This window comes from Alexandromys fortis, unplaced genomic scaffold (genome assembly GCF_014885135.2).
Source record: "Alexandromys fortis isolate MF-2015 unplaced genomic scaffold, M_Fortis_MF-2015_v1.1 scaffold_22, whole genome shotgun sequence".
Lineage (NCBI taxonomy): Eukaryota > Metazoa > Chordata > Mammalia > Rodentia > Cricetidae > Alexandromys > Alexandromys fortis.
Window position 1 is genome coordinate 7,298,339 of NW_026067900.1, and position 12,618 is coordinate 7,310,956.

A 12,618-nucleotide genomic window follows, 5' to 3' on the forward strand; every position below is an offset into this window, starting at 1 on the left:
AAAAAACAATGACTTCTCGAATTTTGCATGCAAATGGATGGAAATAGAAAACACTATCCTGAGCGAGGTAACCCAGACCCAAAAAGATGAACATGGGATGTATTCACTCATAATTGGTTTCTAGCCATAAATAAAGGTCACGGAGTGTATACCTGGTGAACCTAAAGAAGCTAAAGAAGAAGGTGAACCCAGTACTATTTTTAACTTCAGCAGCCACTAGATAGTCAACAGCAGTGAGATAGACAATGGATAGTCATACTCATCACAACCAGGAACCCCGGACGTCTCACATGTCTAACAAGAACTGCGAGACCTAATGGTTCTCATACTGTGCTCCTCCCCCCAGCATTACAAAACACCGGTTGCCATTTTTCTTCTATTCTAAGTTCTAAATTGTTCCCTCTAGAATAAACACATTGACTTGAGGCAGAGGAAGCCCTAGAAAGGCAAAGAGAGATCACAGGCTCAGAGATCCAGAAAGTTTATTGTCATAGTCAAGGGTTTGGGGCTTGGTAATGGCATCTATTTGATCTTCTCTTAAAAGTCCTGGATTCCATAAACCATCTACACCATAGACCTTTATGAACAGATCTGAGGGTGAAATGTCCCAAGGACAGGATTTTGCAAACCTGAGAAAGAGCAACACAGTTAGACTTGACATGATTGAGAGATTTTTAAAGGCCTAAAAGTCCATGGAGGAAGGGAACAAGAATTAATGTATGAAGACATAAGCTATGTGTTCATCCTTGACCCCTTTATAATAGCTCTGAAGCAAGACATGCTTTTTTGCTAAGGCATTATTTTGTAGACCTAGAAGGATTGGGAATCTAATCATGAAACAAAAATAGAAATAAGCTCCGGGTTTGTTCCTGAGTATAGCCGGGGTCTCCCTAGGGCTTTCAGTGATGCTTAACTGGCTTCTTCCTTTTGGCCAGAGTCTCATTAGGAATTCTGCTGAGGGCCTGGCAGGCAGGGCTTTTAAAAAGCAGACTGGTTGGAGCAGAAAAGATAACTTTGTTTCCAGAGAGCACTTTGTAGGAGGGGTTGCTACAAGACTGGCATTCCGGACAGACAGTAATGCTGTCAGGCAGGACCCAAGCCATGAGGTGCAGGGAAAGAGAAAGCCAGAGAAACAAACAACACAGCCACTGGCTTCCTAGCCAGTGAAGGAAATAATTTCTGTGCTTATGGAAGTACAGACTCCCGAGACATGCTTTTATGTAAGCCTTTCATTCCTAGTTGGAACTGGGTGACAACATGCAAGAGAAAGACGTCAAGAGAAAGAGGCCACAGTTATAGTGCGGGCCTTGACACTCAAGAGATTTCATAGAGTCCTGACTCTTTGCCAGCCCCAAAGGAACAAGAGTGGAATATGTATTTGGCTGAGGCTCGAAGAACATCTGTGAGAGAGTGAAAACCTTAAGTCTTAAACAAATGCCAGCATCCACAGCTCAGCACAGCTCAGCTCTCCTTTCATTATAGTGAATTACATGCCAGAAGGAAATTACATGCTGCAGGGGAATTATATGCTGGAAGAAAATTTGAAAATGTGAGGTTTTGAAGCTTTCTAGAGGTTTCCCTATGCATATAGGAGTAGATTCTTTTCCATTGATTATAAACAGAAGACCGAGGGTCAGTTACTTCCTACGGTCTGACCAGCCACGTGACCAAAGACCCTCCAACTTGGCCTCTTAAGACTCTCTGTTTACACTGGAACAAATTGGGAAAGATAATTAAAAGAATTCAGGGCAAGTTTTTTTCTTATTAAACAAAAGAAAATTTGAATCCCTGTTGGGGCACTGTGGGAAAGTTCACAAGGGATAGAGATGCCAGTTAGGTTCCACACTTCCTGTTCCTGACCCTGTGTTGACTGATGCTCCCTTATGTACTTGGGGTGACAAAGGAAGAAAGCAGACCTGTCAAATATGTCCTTGAGGTTGAGGCAAATCTCAAGGTTATTACGTGGATGACAATGGTAGCAGCAACATGTGGGATTCCCCTCTGTAGGCTGTGAATACCATTGGTGAATAAACTGCCTTGGCCTGTTGATAGGGTAGAACTTAGATAGGTGGGGAAAACTAAACTGAATGCTGGGAGAAAGGAGGCAGAGTCAGAGAGAAGCCATGGCGCCTCCCCTGGAGAAAGACGTGCTGAAACTTTGCTGGTAGGCCACGACCTCATGGTGATGCACAGATTAATGGAAATGGGTTAAATTAAGATGTAAGAATTAGCCAATAAGAAGTTAGGGCTAATAGGACAAGCAGTGATTTAAATAATATAGTTTCTGTGTGATCATTTTGGATCTGAGCTGCCGAGCGGCTGGAACGACCAAGTGGCCCACAGGAATCTTGGGCAGCCAGCAAATGAACAAGCGGCCTTCTTACAACAGCAAAATCATAATACTCTGAAACTATAAGTCTGTTTTTACTAAATAGAATGGCAGAAAGATCATGGCTCCACCTATATTCCTAAACCTCTGGGTTAGCGTAGGATGCTTTCCCCCCTTGTCCCCAAGCTCATTGCAGGTCCCAGTGTCTCTCCCTTCATCAGGGCACTCATATTGCACTGTAACAGTTTGCTGCTCTACAACCCTCTTGACGATTGCCCTAATCTATGACCAGATGTACAGCTGTAACTGATCAAGGTGACTTGATCTTGAACTATACAATCTATTTTACACATTTCCTTAAGACACTATGCTGCAGTGATACTTGTAGGAAGTCATATTTTCAGGCCATCAATGAGTCCTCTTTTTATAAGTTTACCAAGAACTCAAAATGACTTGACTTTCAACCCAGACATTTAACCTCAACCATTTCCACTTTACACTGCTTCAATATACCAACTCCCAGGAAGGTCGAGCTCAGGCCTCTAAGTGATATCCTTTGGACCCCATACTCCCACTTGTGCCTATGGAAACTCCTTCCTTCCTGTATATGCTTAGGCCACGAGTTTCCCCCACATAAAATGTCCAACCAACCCAGTGACTTCCCATATAGCCTTCCAGACCACACCAGCTCTCCCCAAACTTCTGACCTCTCCTGGTTGAGGAGATTTTCTAAATCATCTTTCTTTCCCTTTCAAAGAAGATCTTATTTTATTTATGAATGAGTGAGTCTGTCTGTGTATACATGAAAGCTCACTGGAGCCCTTCAAAATGGAGTCATAGATGTTTATAAACAACCAAAGTGGGTGCTGGGATCTAAATTCAGAGCCACTTGACGAGACAGGTGCTCCTAAGCACAGCGCCATTTCTGCAGGGCCCTCAGCACTTTCTGCTGTGCTGCTCAGTTTGTCCTTGAACCACCTGCCCCACCTCTTACCCTGTCCTAAGTTAACATCTACTCACATTAGGCTTCAATATGCCTCTCAATATGCCTCTCTCGCCTTTTAGCCTAGACTAGACATTCCCCCAGGGGAGGGGCAGCAGGGCTTCCCAAAGGGGCATTTCTGAAGTGGGGGAGGTTAATGAACCCTACTGGTTTGTGCTCTTACAGGAAGAATGTACTGTGGTGAGTAGTAATCAGAAGGCCAGTGACCTAGACCCTAAGACCCTGACCCACTGCCTGGGAAAAGAATCAGACTTAATGGGAGCTCCGCCGGGAAGATGGAAGGCCCTAATGGTAAGGATGGAATGTGTGGGACCCTAGCTTTGATGATAAATAAAAGCACACTTTCACCCTCGGGGGATATAAAAGTCAACCTTTATGAAGATTGTGCACCCTGAGCCCTGTAGAGAGAACCCACCTAGTCTTTTACTGAAACTCCAGGCAGCAGGCAGTGGGACTATTAGATGTGAGCTACCCACTATCCTGATATTTTACCCACCAGTGACCTAGTTTCCTCTAGGACTCCAAACATTTTATTTGTATGCACCTCCATAGTCATCCTCCGACACAGTTTCCTCTCAGACACCTTACAACTGCGGCTTCGCTGACACCAGGGTGGGCCGATCTAGCCTCTCTGACTAGAAGCTGACTACTATTGAAGCACCCTGTGCTCAATCTTACACAATAACTGGAGATCCCCCACCACCCTATTCTCAGAAACTGCAGAAAGCAAAGCACTTCAGACCTGGCTGTGTTTTGTGGGAAGAAAATCATACTGCTAAATATAAAATCATGAAAAATATCATCAGAGTGTGGAGCAAACCGTTTTCATAATCCCGATAAAACCCCGTGACCCCTTCTGGCTCTTTGTTGTTGACCGCTCACAGTCTGTTTGTACTGAGGCACTGGAACATGCAAATGCTTTTCTTTCACAAGTCTGCAAGGAGAGTTCCCCTTTTAGATCCATGTGCTATTTTGGCTGCAAATTCTCATCACCACGGCTTTGACTTTAAATTGTAACATACATTTGGCAAGCTCACTCACATAGGTAGTAACTCCCTACACAGACCTAGCTACGAGCTTTGCCTCCCTTTTCTCTGGAGGGGTCTTTTAGGCCCTGCTTGGTATTCTCAGGTTATTTTCTGCTCATCTTGATTCCTCTTTATGCATCAGATCAGAACTGCTGATCCCACTGTCTTTCAGCATTTTCCTTTTCCTGACAAATTGAGGTTGAGATTCTTGACTTTGGTGTTTAAATCTGGGTGTTCTAGCCTCAATCTAGTGTCCCTTTCTGCTTTGTGGTACTTGGCCAACTGTGGTCTATCCTTCGTCTGGACTGTCTAAGGATTTCAGGCTGGTGATACGCTCCCTCTGAGCACTCACACCTGTCCTCTCAGACCTGAGAGATTATTTCTCTCAATTTATTCTCTCTTCAGTCCCTAAATCTGCCAGCATCCCTCCCTGTGAAAGCATTGCCATAGACTTCTAGAGAGAACTCATTCACTACCCTTTTTGCGTCCCCCTGGACTTTGACCAAAGACTCCTATTTCTTGACTGTTGCTATTTTTGCCCCTAATTCAAAGAGCCTTGGTTTCCACTTCCTTCTTCATCATTCACTCCCTTTCCGTGTACAGTGAGCTCTGAAACAATGACTTTTGAATTGCAGTGCTTCAGATGAGGTAGGTTATTATATTCTTCCCATAAGCAGCTGAATTCTAAATGCTGCACGGACTATGTAAAGTCTGAAAACCGTGCAATGATAAAAAGAAGATGCTGAGAAGTTGTCACTGAAATTGGATAATGGAGAAGAGTAATGGATGGAATTTCAGAGGCGTGCAGTGTCATTCAGAACCCATGCTTAGCTATTGTGCTGGATCTTGAATACAAATAATGGTGTTGCCTAGGACTGGGGAAAAAGGGAATAGAAATTTGTTCAGTCTAACATGCATGGCATTTATGAGAATCAGATGAGGCAAAGCACACACGTGAGAAAGATTTGGCAAATGCCAAAACCAGTTCTGTCTGTCTTTTACCAACTCCACAGCGCTCTCCTCACTCCTTTCCTGTCCTTGGGTTATTGGATTTAACTGACCCAAGGAAGGATGAAGGGTCTTCCCTTCGGCAGCCTTTGGGAGTCATCCCAGTGGTACCTGCTGCTTTGTTATAAGACCATCTTTCTCCTGAGGCTCAGTTGTATTGTAGACTTCTCTGATTGGGTTCTAGACAAACATGGAAGCTTTAGCCTGTGAAGTTACAGCTTGGGAAAACTGATGATGAAATTTAGATAAAACGGAGACAGATAAACCACTGGGTCAGGGGACTCTCCTAGCAGACATAGTGGTCCTAACAGAGTGATTCCTAGAGAAAGAATTGGCATCATAGAAATTATAGACGAAGGTACGTGGAAGCCACAGGCTCCAGAGGACCAGTAAGACTTTAGTCCTGGAGAGTGATGATGATTTGGAGATAGCTAGCAGGGTCATGGGAGTTTTGTTTCTAAAGAACTCACAGCGCCACGTGGCTGAGCTGGATTAAAAGATTTACACCAATTACAAACACTAGGATATTTGAGACACTGCGATGCAGACCTAAGGGATTCATCTGAGGGAGAATTCAGTCTGCAAGTGGTGGTGCCCCAGTCAGAATAATTAGAAGAGGATAAGATCAGAGGCAGGCGTCTGACTGATCAATACACACCCCGTTTCCACAGAACACATTCCATTTTTCTCACCCAAAAGGATGATCTCTAGAAAACACCAGGAGGGGCTGGACTCAAATCCTAAAATTTTCTTTCCTTTTCAGAATACATTCTAGCGTGTTTTCTTCTTTCTAGAATTGATTTCTTGATAGCGAAGTACTCCCCTGATTCCACACATCCGTCAATTCTTATTCAATTGTTGAAAACTTTCAGAAAAAATTAGTTTTGAAATTCTTCCTGTATTTTTTTTTTGCTGTCACCCTTCCATATCATTTTATAACACCAGATGAAGTGGAGGTGGCACAGGATTCAGGACAATGAGGTTATCAAAGAAGCCAAAGAGCTTCACTCTACGAGATAGGCTATACGATCAATGCTTTTTCCAATGAGGAGTGGAATCAGTAGACATGGTTTAGGAAGTAAATTTACTTTTCTAATCCTTTGATAAATATAACACAATTCTCTTTTGTTTTTTTCTATACACATATGTACACCCAGACCACAAATGGGCAGTCTCTCTCTCATACCTCCCAGAGTCTCAATCTCCTACACAACACAATACATAACACATACCTATGTACCCAGACCACACATACAACACACAATATATACATGTACACACAGCACAACACATTCACATACACACCTAATCATACAATACACATGCTATTTGGAAAGAAAATATATTGGAACCCATACACATTTGACTCTTGCTACAATACTTGCTATATGGGAATAATGTTTGGAGTACCAGACTTCTGGGTTCTCAGTGAAATACAAAATGCAATTTTATTGTATTACTAAGAGAGAGTAGGAGGTTGTTTTAAAAATGATTTCTGCAACCATAGAAATCCTAAGTACAAAGTATGCTAACCTAAAATTCTCCTGAACCATCTGTTTGACTGCATTGGCGGGGGTGGAGGTTACATAGCTTTCTCTGGGGGCACATGTGATGATATAAGTCTCATTCACATTTTCTAGGGAGACACAGAACAAGAAATATAAAAGAAAAGTGTGTTATGGATGAAGTAGGGGAGATGAATGAGCTGGAGCTAGCTGGAACACATCTAATTGGCTAGCTCCCAATCGCAGCTGGGACAGTTGCACAGTGGGGACCTTACTGTGGAGAGGTGGAGGTATCCTCAGTAAATATCCAGGAATACCATATCCTACCTTGATGGTGGCCAAGACCACCTCCATTATTGCACACTGTCTTGGTGTCAGACCCTTGGCATCTTCTCGAATCATGTGCTCCTGAAAGACAGGTTTAAAAGAAACTCCTCAGCAGGTGACAAATGCATTTATCTAGCTACCTTCAAACAAAATCTGGACTGTTCCCACATGGGAACAGTTAAGATACCTTCTTCAGGGGCTGGAGAGGTAGTTCAAAGGTTAACAGTAATTTATTGCTCTTGCAGAGGACCTGGGTTCTGGTTCCAGCACCCACATGGCAGTTCACAACAATTTAAATCCAGTTCCGGGTATCTGGTGCCCTTTTATGGCCTCTGAAGACATTGTAGGCACATGGTACTCTTAGACACATGAGGGGAAAACACTCATACATAGTAAAATAAAGAGAAATCTTGGCCGTTTTGTCACATTTCGGATAAATATCCATTTGTCAAAGAGAGCCAAGCTGCCTGATTCGAGTGGAACTCTGGCAGAGATGTACTTTATTTACATTCCAAATTAATGTTAAATAGAAAGATAAAGCAACCTAAAAACTGTGTCCCAAAGGCTTTTCACGTTAATTCCTTGATTTGCGTTCTGTCCCTCTGAAGGATTCAGGACAGCAAGGGGATTAAAGAGGCCAAGTTGAGCTTTGCTATCAGCACAGATAGAGTGACGTATAACATCCCAGTTGATTCTCTTTCTCCATTTTCCTGATGTCTGTCCCTTACTGGGAAGAGCCTCAAAGACTAAATCAAATTGGGCTGTAGAGATGGTCCATCTTTTATTGTAATTTTAATGCTTTGGGCTGATTTTCTGACTAGATTTTCCTAATTGTTTGTTGTACTATATCTCAAGCCATTATTCAAAGATTATTTGTGAAAGTGATGATAGGAAGTTAGAGAAAATAATAATTCAAAAAAATTTTCTAGGACAAAAATTTAACGAGTGCTGCCACACCTTGGTGCTATCGGCAGGGCTGTGCCATTCTATTCAGCAATGCTCAGCAAACTTATCAATACCTGCGCTTGCCAGTATTTTAAAATAGATACTAGCGAATGATATATGTTGTTTTTACAAAGCTATAATTATAGCTCATTCAAGCAAAGGTGTCTCTGGCTGCCTAAATAAGAGGTTTGTGATTAGCTTATAATTTCAGGTGTATCTTATTAAGTGATTTTGATATTGTATCAACAGTTTAAAAGATTGGGGGACATATTTTATTTTTCAGTCAAATAAATCTGATCCTATTAAATAGCAAAGCCAACATAACATAACACACACATAAAGTCTCGGAGTAGGAATAACAAAATCATATGTCAACTGTGCAGTAAATACCTAGGCGTTTAAGTTTAAATCATATAGATTGGATGGAAAGAACTAGAATCAAGAAAAAGTGAACCAGGGAACTAGTACAGAAGATCAGCAAATACAGAAAAACAGTTATTTGCTGGCCCAATTTTTCTTGATTTTGGGTTCTTTTAAATGAAATAGTTACCCATCTATGTCTATTTCTCAGTGAATTCTGAAATTATCCATCGGTACAACTTTTTGTGCTAGTGCCATTCCAGTTGGATTTGCTTTCAAACCAACATCTTAAAAAAATAAAATATAAGTAGCTTAAATTCTTTTTTGGAGGAAACGATACCCTAGTAACATTGGGGTGATTAGCTTTGCTGTGTATGAAGCGCTTCCTGTTAGCTGCAGTCTTGTTGTTTTGCGTAAGACTGTAGAGGATTTATAGAACTATCAGAGCAGGAACCAGGTTTCCTCTTGTCACTATAGTTCTTCACGTTACCTCAGTTTTGACGTAATAACGCTTACCCATAGTTCCCCTTTGGTAATTAAGAGTATCCACCAAAATGCAAATGACGGGGGCTACAACAGGCACTAGCTTGTTTTCTAGTCTAAGCACCCTTTCTCTTCCCACCCAGAAGGCACACAGCCTTTCTGGGGAGCCAATCTATATTTTCAACAAAGTAGATAAGGTGTGGACTGGTTTGCTGCATTTCTATCTTAGGGTCTGGTATGTGAGTTAAGACAACTGGCCCATACCATTTCTCAGGACAAAACAATTGGTGAAGACATTTCCTCAGAACCAATGGTGTACTCATGCATCCGTAGACTTCACTGGAATTCCTGACACAGAGTTGGGAAGGTGTGTGTGCGTGTGTGTGTGTGTGTGTGTGTGTGTGTGAGAGAGAGAGAGAGAGAGAGAGAGAGAGAGAGAGAGAGAGAGAGAGAGAGAGAGAGAGATCAATCCATCCAACAGAGGGAGGTGCCACGCTGAGAGATGGTGAGGTACAGGGTCTCACGACACGGTTAGAATCCCTGATCAAGCATCCTGGAAACTACAGTCAGCCTGATCCACCAGATCTCGCCTAACAACTCCACTCTCTGCTTACACTATATGGCCTTTCTGTCACTTGACGCAAACAGAGCCAATATAACATTCTACTCAGAAAACAGAAACCTGGGCAATAATAGAGTATGTTCAAATTACAAGGATGCTGGACACATTGTTAGGGGAAATTCTTTTGTAATGAGATGTAAACTGTTTTGTCTTCATGGTTTTATACAAGAAACTTTAGACCCTTATTAATCTATTTTTCAAGGTAGGGTCCAGAAACCCCAGTGTGCTAAATAAAAATAATAAAGAAAGGGAGATAGAGCTAAGAATCTAAACAGCAGTTTAGAATTGATATCTACTTGCATATCCTGTCTTAGCCATCTATAGCACTGAGCACTTGTGGGAAGCAATTTTAGATTATGGTTATGTCTTTTTAAGATGTAATGTAGATGATAACATTAAGATACTGAAAATTATAAGCACGTGTCTTATCCCAGTAAATAATTATGCAAGCTGTTTATCTTTTCTTGGTATTGTGATATAAAACAATACCCATGCCGCTTATCTCTGAGTTACCAGCTGGAGGCAATGTGGGAGGTAGCATGATGCTCACCAACTTTCTAAAAATCAAGTATTATATATATTTTTAGTCTTAAAAACATTTACATTTTTAAATTTAAAATCTACATTTAAAAAGTACATTTACAAACTGGAAAGCGACGTGTTTAGGTCATGGAATGCAGTTTAGAAAAACATTAAACCCACCTTCCATGTCTGGGGCTTATCCTGAACTATATTCTAGTAGGTTAGAACAGAATAGAAGTAGCATGTATTTTAACCAGAGAAGTTTGTACCCTATGGATATTCAAAAGCTCATGAATCCCAAGTGATAATTAAGGGCAAGATTATTCTGTAAATAAATTTTCACTTGTAATGGAGAGGTGAACATATTTGCGAGTTTAAGTTCCTTTTTGATGAATTTCATCTTCCTTTATTGTGTTTCTTGACTTCAAGATGTTTATAGTTTTCACTGGCTCTATGCAGTATTGCATTTCGCCTTTATGCAAAGCACATTCAATATAGTAATGCAAATATCTCCTCTTACTTGCTTCTAAAGTTAGAATTTATTGAGTGTTTCTCTGTATGCATGTCTGTGTACCACATATATACAGTGCTCAGAGGGACCAGAAGAGGGCATCAGATCCCCTGGAACTGGAGTTACGGATGAGTGTGGACCACTCTAAGAGTGCTGAGAATTGAATCCAGGTCCTCTGTAAGGGCATCTAGTGCTCTGAATCTGATCTTAACCACTTAATCTCCCTAGCCCTAAAAGTTAGAGACTTCTTAAAAATTTAATTAATTAACTAATTTTACATCCTGACCACAGCCTCCCCTCCCTCTTCCTCTCTGTTCCCCCTCAATCTACCACTCCTCTATACTCACTCAGAAAGGGGCAGGCATCCCATTGGCAAAACATGGCATATTAAGCTGCCAAAAGACCAAGCACCTCCCCTGGAGCAAGGCAACCCAGCATGAGGAAGAGGTTCCAAAGAGCCAGCCAAAGAACCAGGAACAGTCTTTGCTCCTATTTCTAGGAATCCTACATATAGACCAAGCTACTTTGATGTGTGATTTCCCCTCTGTATGCTGTGAATATGTTTTATTACCATTGGTTAATGAAGAAGCTTCTTTGGCCTATGGAAAGGCAGAATAGAGCTGGTGGAAAAATTGAATGCAGGGAGAAAGAAGGCAGATGCCATGTGCTGCTTAAGGAGAAGGATGCTGGAACCTTTCTGGTAAGCCACAGTCTCGTGGCAATACACAAATTAATAGAAATGGGTTAATTTAAGAGTTAAGAGCTAGCTAGGAATACACCTAAGCTATTGGTTAAACAGTGTTTTAATTAATATAGTTTCTATGTAATTATTTGGGTCTGGGCATCTGGAAAATGAATATGTAGTCTCAGTTTACACACCTTTCTCACCTGTCACATATATGCAGAGCACTAGGTTGCTGCTGTGCAGGCTTCCTGATTGTTGGTTCAGACTGTGAGTTCCCATGAGTCAGGCAAGCCATTTCTCTGGGCTTTCCTGTGATGTCCCTGATCCCTCTGGCTCCTACAATCTGTCCTCCCCCCCTTAAAGCAAATGTATTGTTATAGGTGTGAATACTTTCAGCCTGCCCTGCTAGGTGCCCTTCCTACAGGAGGGTGGCATCTGCAAAGCCATAGTTAGGTCATCACTTAAGGCCAACCAGTTTCCTCAAGCATCTTACCTTCAGTTTGGATAACTGACCGAGATCTTTAGCTGCGATGAAGATCATCTGAGGTCCCTGGAAACACACAGAGAACAAGAAAAGGAGGACCAGGTCACTAGATCTTCAGTAGTAGAGTTCAATTTCAAAGCAGAGTCTTTTTTTTTAAAATTTCCACTATGATATTTTGGGTTTTATGTCAGAGGTGCATAATGGGTCTATTCTAAAGATGGAACAGAGGTTATCTGGCAAGGCTGGCAGCATGCCAGTCAGCATTAGTGTCCCACTTCTGAGTGTGCTAAGTCTGGGCTATGGAAGCAGCTGAAGGACAGGTAATCAGTTTAATGAAGCACATGGATAAAACTTTCAAGTATTTTCTACAGAGGCTCTCCCCTCACTCCACTCCCCAAAATATATGTGTGTGCAATCCTAAGACATTAAGCTGCAGAAGGTAGGGGTGTTCTTCCTAAAACGGTGTGGTATCTGTCAGAGACCTCCTCAACTTCTCCTCAACTCCAGATTCTCCTAGACAAAAACAAACAACAGCAACCAATCTGGAAATTACTGGATTAGCCATCCAGAGCACTCCTAAATAAGATAGCTGTGGCAAGGCTGTTGCTGTATGTGACTGGAAAATTACCAAGTTTGGCCAAATTCGCCAGCAGCTGGGAATAAAGTCCCAGTGAGGGAATAGGTTATTCTCAACTATCTTCTATATTCTTTTTCCATTGCAGAGTGCATGGTCATAGGGAATAGGAACAATTCTGTTTTTTTTTTTTTCAGTACCAAGTATAATGCCTAGAACATATTAATTAGAA

The 12,618-nt window shown here is 41.7% G+C and overlaps 1 protein-coding gene across 2 annotated transcripts in view; it reads right to left on the minus strand.

The window, feature by feature from the left end:
- Window positions 1–12,618, minus strand: part of Unc13c (unc-13 homolog C) — a 427,364-nt gene that overhangs the window by 45,211 nt on the left and 369,535 nt on the right. For both annotated transcript variants that reach the window (XM_050125822.1, XM_050125813.1), the window contains 2 exons: window positions 11,822–11,878; window positions 7,201–7,281 (listed from right to left, as the gene is read on the minus strand). In XM_050125822.1, coding sequence (XP_049981779.1) covers window positions 7,201–7,281; window positions 11,822–11,878 — 138 coding nt within the window. The remainder of the gene's footprint in view (window positions 1–7,200; window positions 7,282–11,821; window positions 11,879–12,618) is intronic.